A 17,171-nucleotide genomic window follows, 5' to 3' on the forward strand; every position below is an offset into this window, starting at 1 on the left:
GCCCCCGCCCTGGGCTCCGCAGCCCGGCCGCGCACCGGGCCCCTGCCCGCCCAGCCCGGGACGCTCCGCGACGCGGGAGAGGGACGGGGAAGATCGGGGCGGGGCAGCACGGACCGGACCGGACCGGACCGGACCGCGCCATGGGGCGGCCGGTGCCGTGCCCGGGCAGCGTCTCTGGGGCCTCCGGCAAGCGGCCCTCCCCGCCGGGCCCGTGGCTGGAGCCCGCCCGGGCCTGGCGGCGCGGCCCGGCTGGCGAGTCGCCGGGAGGGTGGGCTGGCACCGGTGCCGGTGCTCTCGGCCGCGGCAACGGCCGCGGCGCGGCGCGGAGCGGAACGGACCCGACCGGCGGGTACGGGGCCCTCTCCACCACGTGACCGCGGCTTCGGCCTCCTCACGTGACCGGGAATCATGCGCCCCCGCACGTGACCAGGGCGCTGCGGCGGGAGGCGGCGGGATGGCGCGGGGGTAACGGGGACCGGGGGGGGCGGGAGCTCGGGGGGGCTCTCCAGCCCGGGGGTGACAGGGGCTCGGGGGGGGCTCCCCGGCCCGGGGGTGACAGGGGCTCGGGGGGGGCTCCCCGGCCCGGGGGTGCCGGGGGGTCGGGGGGGGGCTCCCCGGCCCGGGGTGACGAGGGATCAGGGGGGGCTCCCCGGCCCAGGGTGACGGGGGGGTCGGGGGGCTCCCCGGCCCGGGGTGCCGGGGCTGGGGGGGACAGGCAGGCACCTGGCAGTCCCCGGGTTTGCCCCGGTGCGGCCGGTGGCTCCGGGCCCGCGCCGGTGCCCACGCTCCCCTGACCGCCCGTTGCAGGTGTCGGGGGGTCCCCGCCGTGCTGGCGCTGTGCGCAGCCGCCTGGAGCTGCGCGGCGGGCCTGGCCCTGGAGCGGGACCAGCCGTTCCGGTAGGTGCCGGCGTCCGTGGGACGGGATGGGGCGCTGGTGCCCGCCTGCCGCTCACAGCCTGCCCGCAGCGTGCCCCCCGGCTGGACCCATGCCGGCCGCGTGAACCCCGGCCACGAAGTGCAGCTGACCTTCGCCCTCCGGCAGCGAGGCACGGGGCGCCTTGCCCAGCTCGTCGATGCCGTCTCAGACCCCCACTCACCACGATACGGTAATGACTGTGCGCCTGAGCCCTGCCAGGCCCCATCAGGCCCTGCAGGCAGGGTGCTCTGACTCTCTCTGTGCCTCACAGGCCAGTACCTGTCCCTGGAGCAGGTGCGGGACTTGGTCCAGCCGTCCCCGGCCACACTTATGGCAGTGCTGAAGTGGCTGCAAGGCTATGGTGTTGAGGACTGCAGGAGTGTTGTCACCCTGGATTTCCTGGAGTGCTACATGCTGGTGAGGTGAGCCCTGGGAGGGACTGGGCCCCACCGTGGTGGCCGTGCCATTCCCACAAAGACAGGAGAAGCCAGGCCCTGCCCCTGCCTGCTGCAACTTCCCCTTCCCCCGGGCTCTGCAGTGCAGGCCAGGTGACAGAGCGCTGAGCCGCGCTTCTGCCTGGGCTGTGAGGGCTCTGCAGCCAAGAGCTGGCTGCCTGTGTGCCCGGTCCTGGTGCCGGGGGGAGTCACAGCTAGTGACCTGGAGTACTGGAAACAAGGCATGCATATGCGTTAGGTGCTTGGGCCAGCCCCACACCTCCTCTTGCCTTCTGTGGGGCTGCAGAGTCGCCACTGCAGGACTGGGGATAGACTTGCAGGGGACACTGCAGCGCGAGGGCTGGGTGATGGAATTGGTCAGGTATGGAAGGTGCTCTTTGCTTTATGAGGTCAGCTGTGCTGGTGGGAAGCAGAGCTCACCCCTCACTCATCCCAGCAGCCAGTGGGGTGGAAAGGGTGCGGGAGGCAGGGCAGAGAATGGGCATGCTGCTGGACAGGCGCACTGAGCGCGAATCCTCGCGTGGTGGCTGTCCCTGTGTTGCAGCACGGCTGAGCACCTCCTGCCAGGGGCTGAATTCCACCGCTACGTGAAGGGCCAGCGCAGCATTGTGCGCTCCCCGCTCCCCTACGCTGTCCCCGAGGAGCTGGCTGAGCACGTTGACTTTGGTATGTCCTACACAGGGGAGCTGAGGCTGCCCAGAGCTCTCACTGCCTGGGGCGTGGGTGGGAGGTTAAGCATTGAGCAGCCAGGACTGGCCGTCTCGGTGTCCCAGAGGACAGTGTGGCAGGCCTTCCAGCCACGGTCCTGGCTGCCCCCAGGTCCCCCTGAGGAGATTTGTGCATAGGAGGTAGATGCCCCATCCCTGGAAACATTCAAGGCCAGGTTGGATGGGGCTCTGAGCAACCTGATCTGGTTGAAGATGTCCCTGCTTATTGAAGCAGGGTTGGACTAGGTGACCTTTACAGGTCCCTTCCAACCCAAACCATTCTATGATTCCATGATCTGGACAGGCAGCATCCAAAGTAAGTGTTTCTTACTGGTGCTCTCGGGCCTGGGTGCTCAGCGCAGAGAGGTCAGGTGCAGGCTGTCTCCGTGGACATGCAGCTGCTTCTGAGGTGGAAAAACTCCCTCCTGTGAGTCCCTTTTGTATGGGCTCCCACGGCCGCTCCACGAGGACAGCAGAGGGGTGCCAAGCTGCGGTAGTGGCCTGGCAGTGGGGAGCCTGAGCTGTGCAGCCTGTGAGGACTGGTGAGGAAGTCGGGGGAGTACTTGCCCACCTCCAGCGCAGTGCTCGGGGCCGGTGCTGCAGGGGATCGGCTCCCCCGAGCCCTGCTGCAGGCCAGCCCTCTTAGATGTGAAGCCTGAGTGAGGATGGTGAAGGGGGAGACGAGGGGCCGTAATACTGTCCTCCCGGAGCTCTGGGCCCTAACAGCTGCTTCTTTTCCCACTTGCTTGCACGCCAGTGGGTGGTCTGCACCGGTTCCCCACGGAGAGGAAGGTGGTCAGCAGAGCCTTGGCCAAGAAGGAAACGGAGTCAAGGGAGCACTATGGAGGGAGAGCGGCTTTCCACCTGGGCGTGACGCCTTCCGTCATTCGTAAGAGATACAACATGACAGGAGGAGACGTCGGGCTACTGCCAAACAACAGCCAGGCCTGTGCCCAGGTAACTGCTGGAGCCAGTCCAGGTCAGAGGCCTGTGGGCCCTGGGAATTCCACATGTTGGTGCTTCGCCAACACGTTGCTGCTCTGGTGGTCCCAGGACAGCTGTGGGGATTCCTCAAGCGGCTGGTGGGAGCAGCCAGTGGGCTAGCATTTCACAGCCCTGTGCTGGGCCAACTTTCTAAGTCAGGAGAAAAAACTTACCTTGTTTTTTCAAGAGAAAATGAGAAAAAACTTGTCCACTCCTTGTCCCCCCAGTTCTTGGAACAGTATTTCCACCAGGCTGACCTGGCTGAGTTTATGCAGCTGTTCGGCAGCAGCTTTGGCCACCGCTCTCAGGTTGACCAAGTGGTTGGGCACCAGAGCAAGGGCAAGGCTGGGCTGGAGGCCAGTCTGGACGTGGAATACATCATGAGCACGGGTGCCAACATCTCCACGTGGGTCTTCAGCAATGCAGGTACTGATCCCTCTCCAGAATTGCCCTGTGACCGCGTCCATGCGTCCCACTTGCTGTAGCACCAACACACCTGCCTGCTGTTAAGGGAAACGCTTGCTCTCTGCCTAAAAATGGCTGTGCTGAGTCTCTCTGATATCTGTCAAAGGGGAGTGCCTGGAGGGACATACACGAACAGCACGCTGGCTGTGCTATGCCCCCAGAATGCTTTCCCAGCTACCTTGGGCATGTACCTTGTGGGCTTCCAAAGTTGGAGCTGATGCTGGTTTCTAATAGCTCGTAGGGAAATCATCTTCCATTGATTTGGGTAGTTGCTTTTGAACCCATGTGAACTTTCAGCATCCGAAGTATCCTGTAACAGGGACTTCCACGCCCCGACTACACAATGTGAAGCAGTCACTCCACTCTGCTGCCTTCCCATAGAGGGAGAGTGCAGCAACTGTGTCTTTTTACTTTTTTCCTGCTGCTTTGGGTTTGAAGCTGATCTCTCACCTGAGTCTACCAGTAGAGTGAATAAAGGAGCGTAAGGCCATTTGAGAAAACAAGGTTGCAAAACAGCCTGCACAACTGGCTACAGTGCTGTAGGACAAAGTGTGATCTGTCCCAGATCAGAAACTGGCTGAACAGGAGACGGAGCGCCCTTAGGACTGCCAGCTCTGATTCCTGATGGCGAAGGCAGGCACAGCTCTGCATTAACTTCCACCTCCTCCGTGCAGTTACTGATGTGGAAAGGGCATGGATACAGGCAGTGAGTGAGCAACTTGAGAGTGAGAAGGGGTGGCTGGGGCTCTGCTTTCCCCACTTCATGGAGCGGGACGAGAGGCAGGAGGGGACCTTGGCAGATGGAGGTGGAATGTACGTCAAACTGCTCTGGGACCCGCTGTTATGGGGAGAGGGGCCAAGGCTTGGCTGAGTCTCGGAAGGGCTGCATGGCTGCCTGGATGCCAAGGGTGGCTACAGCCCTGCGACAGACACTCAGAGAAGGAGTGGGTGAGTGTAGATCCCCTGCTCTGGGGTTCAGGGCGACCCTTTCACCAGAGCCGCTGGGAGAGCCTGGTGCTGTCTGCCGTGACAGCCCCTGAGATCAGCCGTGCTGCCAGTAAGAGCTCACAGGAGAGCTCCAAACCAGCTGTGCTGTGGATCCGCTCTCCGTAGGCAGGGCAGGAGCTGGAGGACCTTCAGCTCCTGGTGCCAGCGGTGCTGTTGAGGCATGGTGCCCGCCCTGTGCTATCCCCCACTTTCCTCAAGCCTGGTGTCCTAGGAGGAGCTGAACCTGTCCCCCGCTCTGTCTCTGCAGGGAGGCACGAGAGCCAGGAGCCCTTCCTGGCCTGGCTGCTGCTGCTCAGCAACATGTCATCGCTGCCTTGGGTGCACTCTGTGAGCTACGGGGATGATGAGGACAGCCTGTCGCTAGCCTACATGGAGCGTGTAAACGTGGAGTTCATGAAGGCTGCTGCCCGGGGCTTGACCATCCTGTTTGCCTCAGGTGCGTGCTGTTGCTGGCACGGTGTGGGTGCGTCCGAGGGTCCCAGCACAGTGGGGAACCTCCACGGTGAACCCCGAACAGGGACGCTCTGTCTGTGGGCAGCCAGGGTCCCCTGCCTGGGAATCCCAGCCTGGGAGGTGGAGAGAGCCCTTCCCCCAGGTCACTCCTGGGAACAGCTGGAGGACAAGGAGCAGCTCGAATGCTGCTGGATTAGCCCGTCCGTCTCTGTCGGCAGGTGACGATGGCGCTGGGTGCAGAAGGGTGCCCGGCGGGAACCACACTTTCCGGCCCAGCTTTCCAGCCTCCAGGTAGGTGTGGGGAGGAGAACCCAGGTCCTGTGGAGGCGTGAGGCTCTGCGCAGAGCTGGCTGCTGCAGCTCGCCCCTGGCTGGAACCAGCTGAAAGCTGCTGCTGGCATTTTGAGCCCTGGCTGGTGGCCGGCTGCTACCTCGAGCTGGTTTTGAGCCCTTTTGGGGGACTCCTGAGGGTCAGCCCCACCAGTGCGCCTGGGGACACTGGCAGACCTCAGAGCTGGGGGGACTGGTGCAGCTCCTCGGGAGGTGGCTGGTGTGCCGCCGAGGCCCCAGGCAGTCGCGTGCCCGCCCGCAGCACCCACCTGTCCCCCCAGTCCCTACGTCACCACCGTGGGCGGAACGTCCTTCAAGAACCCCTTCCTGGTGACCGCAGAGGTGACGGACTACATTAGCGGCGGGGGCTTCAGCAACGTCTTCCCCATGCCCGATTACCAGGTGAGGAGGCGCCCGCTCTGCCAGACCCCAGCACCGCGGCTGGGGCTGGGGGGCTGCGCGGCGCTTGGTGGGGTGGTGATGGGCGCTGGTGGGCACAAGCAGCCCCGGGGCTGGGCCGCAGGCCAGGGGCAGGGGGGGCGGAGGTGAGCAAGGGCAGGGGCCCCTGCCAGGCGTCCTGCTCCTCCTCTCCTGCTCTCCCCAGGCTGCTGCAGTCAGGCGTTTTTTGCGCTCGGCCTCGAAGCTGCCTCCCAGTTCCTACTACAACAGCAGCGGCCGTGCCTACCCCGACCTGTCCGCCCTTTCTGACAACTACTGGGTGGTGACAAACCGCATCCCGCTGCCCTGGGTGTCGGGGACATCGGTAAGGAGCACAGCCGCGTGCCGCGCTGCGGCGGCGGAGCTGCCGGTGCTGAGGCGCTCATGTCTCCGGCAGGCGTCCACGCCCGTGGTGGGGGGCATGGTGGCCCTCATCAACGACCGGCGCCTGCAGCGGGGGCTCGCGCCCCTGGGCTTCCTCAACCCCGCGCTCTACCAGCTGCGGGAGCGGGGGCACGACGCTGCGCTCTACGACGTGAGCTGGGCCGGGGGCCGGGGATGGGGATGGGGCCGGGCTGGCACCCAGGGGTGCTGGTGGGGAAGCCTGGGTCCCCTGCGCCCGAGGCCGCGCTCGGGGCAGGGCAGGGCTCAGCGCCCTGCTGGGGGGCGGGGGGACGCTGCCTTCCGGGGGGTCCCCAGGGCCTTGGGCGGGCTGCGTGGGGCAGGGTCCCCTTGCGCTGCCGGGGGTGGTGGGGGTCCCTGCGCTGCGCGGGGGCGCCTGTCCTGAGGTGGGGCCGTCGCTGCCCGGGGAGGGGGCGGCCCTGGCCCCGGGGGGGCCCGGGGGCTCCTCTTCCCGCACCGGGCGTTGGGGGGGGTCCCCGGGCCCCCCGGGGGCTGCGGGCGGGGAGCCGGCTCCGCGCTGAGGCCCGTTCCCCCCGCAGGTGACGCAGGGCTGCCACCTCTCCTGCCTGGACGGCGTCGTGCAGGGGCGGGGCTTCTGCGCCGGCCCCGCCTGGGACCCCGTCACCGGCTGGGGCACCCCCAACTTCCCCCGCCTGCTGCGGGCGCTGCTGGCGCCCTGACCCGCACCGGGGCCCGGGGACCGGCGCCGGGGGCGGGGCCGCCGCGCCAATAAACCCGCGGGGCCCCGCCCCTCCCGTCTCCGTCTGTGCCGCGCGGCGCCGCCGGGGGGCGCGCGGGGCGGGGCGGGGCGGGGCGGGCGGCGGGGCCAATGGGGCGCGGCGCCGCGCGCAGGCGCGGGGGAGGCGGCGCCCGGTGTCGCGCGGCGGCGGCGGGCGATGAGCGGCAGCGCCGAGGCCGATCCCGCGCCCGCGGCCCCGGCCGCCCCCGCGCCGCCCGCGCCCGCCCCCGCCGCCGACAGCAACAGCAAGCCCAGCCCGGCGGCCGGCGGCAGCGGCGTCCCCGGGGCGCCCCCGGGCGCGGCGGGCGGCGCGGCGCGGGGAGCCGAGGGCGGCGCGGCTGGCGGGAGGGGGCCCGGTGAGCGCGGGGGGGGGGGCGGGCCGGGCCGGAAGGGCCGGGCGGCGGCGGAGCGGGGCGGTGGGGGGCGAGGGGGGGCCCGGCGGGCGGGGCCGAAGCGCGGGGGGGCCCCGCGGGCTGCGCGGCCGCTGAGCGCGGCCCGAGCCGGGCCCTGGGCGGCGGGGGCGGGGGGGGCGGGGGCGGCCGCCCGCTGAGCGCCCTGTGCCCGCAGCGCCCGTCTCGGCGGCGGTGGCCGCAGCCCCCCCCGAAGGGGCTCTGTCCAACGGGGTCTACGTGCCACCCAGCGCGGCCAACGGGGAGGTGAAGCCGGTGGTCTCCACCACGCCGCTGGTGGACTTCCTGATGCAGCTGGAGGACTACACGCCCACGGTAGGCGGGCGCGGCGGGGCGGGCCGCGGGCCGCCGCCGCGGGGAATGCGGCTCCTGCAGCTTTTCTCTCCCGCAGATCCCGGACGCCGTCACGGGCTATTACCTCAACAGAGCGGGGTTCGAGGCCTCCGACCCACGCATGTAAGCGGCAGCAGGCGTGGCCGAGCGCGGCCTCGGGGACCCCGTACGGGGTCCGGTCGCTGGGCGCCCCGACAGAAGCTCCCCGATCCCCGCGGTGCTCTGTGCTCTCTGTCTGAAACGGTCCCCTCTCTTTCTCTGCTGGGTAGCATCCGTTTGATCTCTTTGGCCGCGCAGAAGTTTATTTCTGACATTGCCAACGATGCGCTGCAGCACTGCAAGATGAAGGGAACGGCCTCGGGCAGCTCCCGCAATAAGAGCAAGGTGAGAGAAGGACGGAATGGCTGCTGGGACGAGGGGACGCGTCCTCCCCGGGGGCCGTAGCAAGCCAAGCTCGCTGCCATTGCATGCGGGGACGTGGGCTGTAGAAAGTCTTGAACCTGTCGGGCTCCTGAAGGGTCAGCGCGCTTACTGATAAGCTGGGGCTCTGCTGGTGGGAAAGGGACGCTGGTGGGAAAACGAGGTGGATTGGTGGAATGTGCTTTGATGCTTTCGCAGGAATGAGTAGCTGCACCCCCTCAGACCGAGGGCCGTCTGGCTCTGCGTCCTCCCTCTGACAGTGACCAAAACTCGGATGCTTGGGGAAAAACATAAACAGGGAGCAAGCCTGTAGCCGTAGTTTCTGGGAACTCTCCCAGTCATCATCTGTTTGTGGTTTGAGGGCCTCGTGAGGGCGGCGTAATTTATCTTTATAGCGTTGCGTAATGCTCGGTGTCTTTCTGTCCGTTGAGCAGCTGAGGGCACAGAGCAAACAAAACGTGCAGTACTTAAGAGCTGGTTAACGCCACAAACGCTGGTCTGCTGCTGCTTCTGGGAATTGTGCATATGCAGGCCACCACAGCTTGTAGGGGAAAAATCCTAAACCCGCAGGGTTTTGAGGAATGCCTGGCAGCTTAGGCTGTCCTTGCTGTGACTGACGCTACTCCTTGTCCCTTCAGGATAAGAAGTACACGCTGACCATGGAAGACCTGACACCAGCACTTGCAGAATATGGCATCAATGTGAAAAAGCCACATTACTTCACATAAAGACTGAGGGATTGTCACTGGGAACTTTTTTAGGGTTGCTTCTGTGCCATTAAACAGCTGGGTAGTTTTTTTTGTGGAAAGGCGTCTTGTCTCCTGCCCACGCGCTGATGCCCTGCCTACACGTAGACCGGCACCCCAGCTGGCCTGCTGGGGCCTCTGTCCTCGCTGCGCCAGCAGAAGTTGGTCCCGTGCCTTTGAAAGGCCAGCGCAGAGGGGTGGTTGTAGGGCTCGCAACTGGTGGATTACGGTTGCGCCCTCTGCCATTCCCTGGAGGGCTCAGCCCTGCCCCAAGAAGCTGAAGCAAAGTGGGCATAGGGGGAATGGGACTGCCCAGCCCTCTTCATCTCCTCCTCCCAAGCATACCCGTCGTGTCTCACGAGGACCGCGGGGCCTGTGCAGGCAGCCCGGGCCCCTCTCTCCGCGGAGCAGGGTGCTGTTAGCCCGCCTGCTTTCCTTGCTCCAGTTGCTGGAGGAAGGTCGGTACGGGCGCAGATCCAGAGCCCAGGACTCTGCCAGCTGTTGGGCAGCCCCCACACTGGTCTTTCCCGCTTTCTGTGGGCAATGCTCTGGGCACGTACACACCCTTCCACCAGCAGCCAGTTTTTGTAACAAATATTTATTTCGGATGCTGGCGGCTTTTCCACATGGCCTGGATGGAAACAATACAGAGTGAAGCGCAAAGCTGGGGTGGTGCTGGGCGCAACAGGCAAGCTTCACCCCGCTGTCCTTAGTAGGAAAGAGCACCAGGACTGGGCGTTGCCTAACGTGAGACTGTTAAGTGGGTGAGCTGCTCGGGGCCTGGGGACGAGGAGGACAGGGTGGCTCCACAGCCCCGTCCCAGCCTCACAGGTAGCAGAGCCCAGCCGTGCTCAGTGTTGTGGGCCAGGCCTCCTGCTCAGTCTCTGCCCGTAGCTGCCAGGGAGGATGGAGGTGCTGCCATAGATGTGCTACAGTGCCTGAAGCCTGCAGAGCAGCTCCAGAGAAGGCAGCATCGTCTGTACCGTGTGTCCGTGGCTGGCTCAGGGTGAGGGGGCATTCCCTGCTCCCCCTTGGCTCTGGGGTTAAAGAAGGCACTTGGGGGTAGCGGGGAGGGAAGCATGGCAGCGTCAGCTGGCTGGGAGGCACCCCCCTCTCTCTACTTCTCCTGCATCTTCTCCAGGATGGGCACGATCATGTCAAACTTTGGGCGCTTGGCTGGGTCCTCGTTCATGCAGATCTTCATCAGCTTGCAGATGTGCGGGGATATGCCGGGTGGGATGGTTGGACGTAGCCCCTCCAGTGCCACCTGGGAGCACGGGAGAGCAGGGCAGGATCAGAAACCTGGACCCAGCCCTGCCTTTGACAGGCCCAGCCCGCACCGCCGGGAGGAGCGGCTGGGGGCTCTGCTTCGTGGGCCTTCCCTCCCCTCCCTGCTGGCTGCGTAGGCCCCGTTGTGCCCTGGCTGATCTGGTCTGGAGCGGTGGACTTTCCCCAGCCTTCTCCTCACCTTCATGCCTATCTCCATGTTGGACAAGTCTGCAAACGGCACCTCACGGGTCACCAGCTCCCACAGCAGCACCGCAAAGCTCCACATGTCGGCCGAGCGCCTGTTAATTTCCTCCGGCTTCTTCTGCAAGGCTGTAGGGAATACAGCACGGGAGGCTGAATGGGGCTGAGGGTGAGGAAGGGGCCGAGCTGCAGGAGGGGCCTGGCTACCGGGCGCTCACCTTCTGGTGCCACCCAGGCTGGCGCGTACATCCGCCCTGGGCACTGGAAGGAGAACTTCACGTCAGCCATGCTGATCCGTGCTGTCATGTCCTCGTCGATCTGGGGAGACAGGGGTGGTCAGAGGAGAGCCTGCCCTGCCCCCGTCCGCGGGAGGAAGGGCTGGGCCACGCGACGTCGACGCTCACCATGATGCTGCGGCTGTTGAGGTGGTGGCGTGGAATGAGGGGCTCCAACGTGTGGAGGAAGGCCATGCCCCGTGCAATGTCAAAGGCGAATTTCACTGCCTGCATCTGGTCCACCACGAAGTCTGCAGGGAGGGAGGTGGCATGAGGGTAAGGGGGGTGCCCTGTCACCGGCAGCGTGCGTGGGACAGAGGAGGTGTTGGCAGATGCACCGCGCGGGGGGCGTGGGGGAGGCGTGCAGACTGGAGACTGAGCTCACCCTGGGCCCCCTGCCACCCCCCAAACGCACGGAGAAGCAGCTTCTCGAGGATGGGGAGACCGGCCTCTGCCCCCAGCTCTGTCACCCCCGCCAGCACTCACTTGTCCCCTCATGTAACACGTTGTAGAGGGAGCCATAGGGCATCCAGTGGCTGATGACAATGGGGTGGGGCGCTGGGGGGGACTGGCAGGCGCCCAGCACCGGTAGCACGTTGGGGTGAGAAAAGATCCTGCAAGAGAAGCGATAGGCCTGAGAACAGCGGGTGCTGCCCGCGCCCCCTCGTTGCCTCCCTGCCCTCTGCACCGCTGCCGGCGTGCCGTCCCCCCAGGGCCTCCCCGCGGCCCCTGGCCCCGCTCTGCAGCACTCCCACCCGACCCTGCAGACCTGGTTGGCTCCTGCCTAACTCATCCTCCTCTGGGGAGAGCGCCTGCCCTCCTGAGCCGCGGCTGCCTTGGGGAAGGATGTCGGCACTCACCGCAGCTTTGGGTATTCCTCGTTGAAGTCTCGGCTCTTCCGAGTTGTCCAGTCCCGGATTTTCAGCATTTTGATGACAATGTCATTGCCTTGCCAGCGCCCTTTCCACAGCTGCGGGGAGACAGGTGGAGACAGTCCCCGTGAGAGGACACGCGGTCCCCGAGCACCTCCCAGCCCCTTGCGTGGGGCTGTGGGGCCCATGGAGCCCACGGGGCCGACAGGTCCACGGCGACGTGGAGCAACTATGGCAAAGCGTGAGAGTGACCCTGGCCTTTCAGTCCTGGGCAGGTGCCTTCTCTCCGCGTGGGCTGGCCCCACGCCTGGATGCGAAAACCCACCAAGCAGTTGTGCCCCAGTGCTGCGCGCCGCAGCCAGCCAGGGACTGGGGAGAGAGCAGTGGTCTGCGTGGGTGCAGCTACCCTGTCCCGGGGGACAACGGGCCCACATACCTCTCCTGACTGGTTCTCATTGAGTTTTTGGCTCAAGCTCAGCTGTTTGAAGTCTATTCCAGCAAGTTTGTTGAGAGTCCCATTTCCTGGAAGAAAAGGAGGAGATGCTGCCCGTGGCTGCGTGGACCTTCCTCCCGAGGCCCACCTGGGACTGCAGAGGGAGGCCGTACCAGTGGGACGCCTCAGTCCCATGAGGAGCCACCTTCAGTGAGGGGCTTTCCATCTCCAAAACAAGCCGTTTGCGGCGCAGGCTGCTGCCCCCTCCCCAGAAGCCAGCCCTCCCGTGCAGGAGAGCCGTGCTCTCCCCTGCGACGGCGTCCCCGTTAGGGAAGGCTCTGTCCTTACTGGGACGTGTGCGGGTCGTGCCCTTCCAGAAGGTATCCTTGTAGGGGATCTTGGTGAGGGTCTGGCCCAGCTTCTCAGCACGCTCTGGAGGGACAAGAAGTTTGGCAGCACAAGCAGAGCTCACCGATGCTGAGCACAGGGGGCGCAGCAGGAGCCAGAGGCGGGTTGTGAGGCCAGGACGAGAACCTCCTACCTTTCAAGACCTCTCGCAGCGGTGTCTTGGCTTTGTCAATGGGCGTCTCACCATATTTGTTAGCAATGCTGACCAAGGCCCCGTTGACCACCAGGTCCTGAGGGAAGAGAAAGCAAGCATCTACAGTTTGCTGTCCTCTTATCAGCCTCTTCATACACACCCAGCCTCCTGCCTCATCCCTCCTCTCCCTCCCCGTGCTCCCCTCAGCCACCTCCCTCGCCCTGGGCTCCTGCCTGTGTCTAAGTGCTTCCACTCACCTCCGCCACCTGGTCGTGTCCCCAGAAGCAGGCATAGTGCAGAGGCGTGTTCCCATGCTCGTTCACGGCGTTGATGTCTGCTTTGAACTGGATCAGCTGGGGGCACGAGGACAATCCCTGTAAATCTGGAGCAGATGCCTTCCCCCCAGCACCTTGCCCTGGGAGAGGGCAGGAAGAGCAACAGCAGCACGTTTGCTGCCTCGGTGCTGGCAAGGCCTGCTGCCGGGAGGGGGCTGAGGCTGGACGCAGGGCTTTTGCGGGGACGGCGCAGGCGCTCAGAGGTGCCAAGGCAGGGATGCAGTAAGCTCATGGCAAGGAAGCCAGCAGGCGACTGGGGGGTGAGTCCTGGGCAGACAGGGCGGAGGGCTGCACAGAGTCCCGCTCGGTCTGCCACGGGGCAGCGCAAGGCATGAGGCGGGTGCCTGGAAGGCGGCGGGGAAGGGGCAGGGTGCCGGCCGCAGGAGGTGGGTACCTTCTGCACAATGTCGCGGTGGCCGTGGCTGGCAGCCAGGTGCAGCGGGGTGTCGTCGCCGCGGTTCATGACGTTGATGCGCGCTCCCCGCATGATGAGCATGTCGACCACGTTGGAGCGGCCTTCGCGGCAGGCCCAGTGCAAGGGGCTGAAGCCATGGTCATCCCTGCGGAGACGGCAGGGACATCTCTGCTGAGTGGCTGCAGCCAGCCTGCTGCATCCTCTCCTGGCCCGGGCAGGGAGAGAAGGGCCGAGCGTGGCCAGGGCGCTGCCGACAGCACCGCAGCCAGGCAGGTATCGCCATGCGCACCCGCACGTGGGCCACGGAGGCAAAGGGGACAAGCCGAGCGGCTCTCCTGCGCTCCCCCATCCCCACGAGGGCCCCAGAGGCCCTGGCCAAATCCCATCTTCTCCAGGGCTGAATCACCAAGACGCTGGCAAGAGCCAGATCCCCTCCCCCGTCCCCCCTCAGCTCCCGCGGTGCCTGGCCAAGTAAGGGAGGAGGAGACCGGCCAGGCCTTAAAAGGAGATTAGGGTCTGGCAGGCGGGGGCCACTGCCTCCCCGGCTCCCCTCCAGCTCCCCGGCACGGCAGACCCCATCTGCCCCCCACCCCTCCCTGCCCAGGCAGGCAGGCAGGCAGGCGGCCCCGCAGGCAGGGGATACCTCGGCGCAGACACCTGGGACCAAAATGCCCCAGCGAGTGCCAGCCGGCCCCCAGTCCCTCAGGCACGACCCGTGGGCCCAGGACAGCTCTGTGCGACTGCGACCCCTGGGAGGGACTGGAAGACATGGCCAAAGGCAGGCCTCCTGCCCAGAACGAGTTCAGCAAAGACGCTACCGTGACCTGACAAGGGATCTTTGGTGTGCGGGCAGAAGGCAGTGCCTGCCCACAGGCAACAGAGACGTAAACCTTGCGCCTGGCCTAAACGCTGCTCCTGCAAGACAGGCGGGCAGCACGTCGGACCGTGCGATCCCATGGGAGCTCCTGGAGCAGGGGACGTGCTGTGCGGAGAGATGTGGGGCAGGACACACAGGGGCAGGGCGCAGGTCAGCCCCGCGCAGCTCCTGGCCCCAGGGTGGTTCGCAGCCCTCCTGTTAGACCCCGGCTTGGCTTCTGCGCGCCAGCGGCAGTGCTTCCAGGAGAGGGGACAGGTCACCCAGACACGCCAGCCACCCTGGGGACGGGGAGATCCTCCCCAGCACCCCCAGCCCAACCCCTGGCCGAGACGCGTCCCGTCCCGTGGCTGGGAGCAGCGGATGGCCGAGGAAGCGGCTGGAGGATGTGCGGCCCTCATGCCTCAGCGATGCGGTAACTTCCTCCCGGCGGGGAGGAGCTGAATCCCACCCCCTCCCCGGGACACGGAGCAGAGCGGAAACGAGCCCCAGCCCTGGTCCAGCGCCCTCGGCCCGTGGCGCAGCCGAGCCGGGGACAGGACCCCGGCGGGTCCAGCCTGGGCCGGGTCCCTCCTGCTCACCCCTGGTTGAGGTCGTTCTCGGTGTTGTCCAGCCAGAGGCGCACGGCCACCGCGTTGCCCTCTCGGCACTGCGTGAAGATGTCGTCCATCGTGGCTCTTGCTGCGGGGAGGGGTGTGTGAGGACGCGGGGCCCCGCTGCGGAGCAGGGCTCCCTGCCGCCCTTTCCCACAGGCAGCCCTGGGACCTGGACATCGCCTCCCACAGCCCCTCTGCTCCTGGCAGCCACTCAGCTGGGGGAGCGAGGACGGGAGCCTCGCGTGCCCCTCCTCACCAGTCCTGCGGAAAACTGCAGGGACTACGGAAGGCTGGGGACGGACCCGGACTTGCAGCTGAAGGGGAAGTTCACGACTGACTCGAGTGTCACGGGTGCCTGCAGCAGCTCGCAGGAAGCAGAGCTGGCATCCACGGGCTTATCTGCAGGGCCAGCCAGACCCGGGTGCCCGCATCCCCTGGGAGGGGGTTGGGAAGCAGAGCTGGAAGAGGTCCAGCACCACCCTGCAGGGATCCCATAGCTCCACAGGCCCTCCCGATCCCCAACTCCACCCCAAGCTCGGCTGAACTTGGCACAGCTTCACGCTCAAGAAACTGGGACCCCAAAGGTCCACAAGCTCCCCCTCTCTCCACTCTAATCAACAGACACCCCAGCCCAGAGTCAGGCAAAGAGCAGGCGCTCTGGTTCCATTTTTAACCCCTTGACAACAGCAGCCTCGCTGAGGCCCAGGGCTGCCCGGCCCCAAGCTGCCCAGCAGTGCAGGGACATGCCTGGCAGGTACTTTCCCGCCTGGGGGTCTGCAGCATCAAGCAGGGATGTGGGGCTGCCCTCAGCGAGTCCCACAGTGCGGGTGCAGGGACAGACCACGCGCGATGCCCCTGACATACACCCGTCCAGGGTTTAAACCTGGCGCCCCTCGGGGTCCCTGCAGGGCCTGGCACTCGCCCAGCTGCAGCAGGACCCCCACCCGCTCTGTGTGGGCAGGACGGGCCCCAGCACTCCCTGCGCCTGGCAGCTGCCCCCCAGGACAGCCGCAGCTACAGGGGGTGAGGGACGCAGGAGACCGGCCTCGCAGCCCAGACCCTCAAAGGGGCCTCACAGGCACCAGAATGGGCTCTGAAACTTCCAGGGCAGCACCGGCCCCGCTCCCGGCTCACCGGCTGTGGAGGACAGGGCAGCCCTGCCTGCGAGCTGCAACGAGCCAGCACTGTGCCCCAGCCCGACGTCCTGCAGCTCCTGCCAGCCCCAGAGCGGATAGCGCTGCCCCCAGACCGGATTTTTCACCTGCCCATCTGGGACGGGAGCAGGGAAGGGGCACCCCAGCGACACCCCATCCCCGTCTCAGCCCCGTGGGACTTGCATCGCGCTGTCACCGCTGCCTCTCCTCCACCAGCCGTTACCCCTGCTCAGCCCAGGGCTGCCGTGCTCCTGTCTGTCAGCACACCAGCCCCTGCCTCGGTCCCGGCCGGGCTGCCAGGCCTCCCCCGCCCCTGCCCTGCCTGAAACCAGGGGTCCTCTACCCCCCCATTGCCAAACGGCCACGTCGGCCCTGCTGAGCCCCCACCACTCAGGCCGTGGTGCCGTGATGTGGAGACCCAGGCCACCCTGTGCCGCTCCCCTTGTTCCTCACCAGCCCTGACCCAAGACCTTTCCCCAAGACCAGCTGTGGGGGCCCCATTCTTCCCTGCAGCCCCCCCACCAGAACCTTCCAGCGCAGCCCCAGCCCCATCCTGCCCCGCGGACCCCGCGCTGTCCCGTCCCATCCCAGCGGCGCTGAGCCCACCCCAGCCACCAGCACAGGACCCCCGGGGCAGCCCTGCGGCTCCCTGCCCGCCCTCGGGCAGCCCGTGCCCCTCGCCCCTGCCCGCCCGCCCCAGCGCAGCCCAAGCACAGCCGCCACCAGCCCCTGCCCAGCTCCCCCCGACCCCTTTTTTGTCTCCTGCCCTGGACCAGCCCCAGCCCCAGCCCGACCCTGACCGTGACCCTGACCCTGACCCCAGCCCCAGCCCCAGCCCCAGCCTGACCCTGACCCCGACCCCAGCCCCAGCCCCAGCCCGACCCAAGCCCCTCCAGCCCCACCTGGGCCGGGCCCGGCCTGCAGGAGCAGCCCCAGCCCCCCCCAACCCCCACCCACCCCGACCTCTCCTGCCCCCATCGCGATCGGTCCCGACCCCCGCCTGTCCCAGCCCGACCGCGGCCCGGCCCGGCCCTGTCCGAGCCGACCCGCAGCCCCGGCCCTGCTTCCTCCCGGGCCGGGCCCGTCACGGCCCAACGCGGCCCGGCCTCCCGCCGCAGTCGGCCCGGCCCCGCCCCGCCCCTCCCCGCCCCGGCCCGGCCCGCTCGGCCCGGCCCGGCCCGGCCCGGCCCGGCCGCCCTTACCGGCTCCGGCGGCGGCGCAGGGCGGCGGCTCGGCGGACGCGGGGCAGCGCGCGGGCTCCGCCCCGGGCCGGCCGCCGCCAGCGCCCCCTGCCGGCCGGCCGCCGCACCGGCTCCGGGCTCCGCGCCTGGGCAACGGGGCAGCGGGCAGCGGGCAGCGGCGGGGCTGGGCGGGGCGCACCGGGCGGGGGCGGGGCGGACG

At 67.0% G+C, this 17,171-nt stretch overlaps 2 protein-coding genes across 4 annotated transcripts; one reads left to right on the forward strand and one right to left on the reverse strand.

Moving 5' to 3' along the window:
* Positions 1-406: 406 nt before the first annotated feature.
* Positions 407-8,856, forward strand: TPP1 (tripeptidyl peptidase 1). Of its 3 annotated transcripts, none has more exons than XR_014227519.1 (15): positions 407-465; positions 808-897; positions 967-1,106; positions 1,188-1,338; positions 1,916-2,037; positions 2,836-3,035; positions 3,290-3,488; positions 4,783-4,971; positions 5,207-5,279; positions 5,599-5,719; positions 5,922-6,080; positions 6,153-6,290; positions 7,464-7,621; positions 7,698-7,762; positions 7,909-7,984. XR_014227519.1 is itself a non-coding variant. In XM_082305133.1 (15 exons), the coding sequence occupies exons 1-15, from the start codon at positions 455-457 to the stop codon at positions 8,785-8,787; spliced, it is 1,863 nt and encodes a 620-aa protein (XP_082161259.1). In that variant the 5' UTR covers positions 407-454; the 3' UTR covers positions 8,788-8,856. The 3 variants fall into 3 exon arrangements, 2 of the variants coding, with proteins under 2 accessions (XP_082161259.1, XP_082161260.1); XM_082305133.1 differs by lacking the exon at positions 7,464-7,621 and adding an exon at positions 8,698-8,856 and having other exon boundaries at positions 7,909-8,023; XM_082305134.1 differs by lacking the exons at positions 7,464-7,621; positions 7,698-7,762; positions 7,909-7,984 and adding an exon at positions 6,697-6,882.
* A 130-nt stretch (positions 8,857-8,986) lies between these two features.
* Positions 8,987-17,077, reverse strand: ILK (integrin linked kinase). Its single transcript, XM_082305135.1, has 13 exons — positions 16,973-17,077; positions 14,602-14,701; positions 13,126-13,291; positions 12,654-12,749; positions 12,397-12,493; positions 12,204-12,287; positions 11,859-11,944; positions 11,411-11,520; positions 11,037-11,164; positions 10,680-10,801; positions 10,494-10,593; positions 10,274-10,404; positions 8,987-10,072 (listed from the first exon to the last, which is right to left on the reverse strand). The coding sequence occupies exons 2-13, from the start codon at positions 14,688-14,690 to the stop codon at positions 9,923-9,925; spliced, it is 1,359 nt and encodes a 452-aa protein (XP_082161261.1). The 5' UTR covers positions 14,691-14,701; positions 16,973-17,077; the 3' UTR covers positions 8,987-9,922.
* Between the last annotated feature and the right edge of the window lie 94 nt (positions 17,078-17,171).

The sequence above is a fragment of the Platalea leucorodia genome (genome assembly GCF_965183815.1).
Source record: "Platalea leucorodia genome assembly, chromosome: 2".
Taxonomy (NCBI): Eukaryota; Metazoa; Chordata; class Aves; order Pelecaniformes; family Threskiornithidae; genus Platalea; species Platalea leucorodia.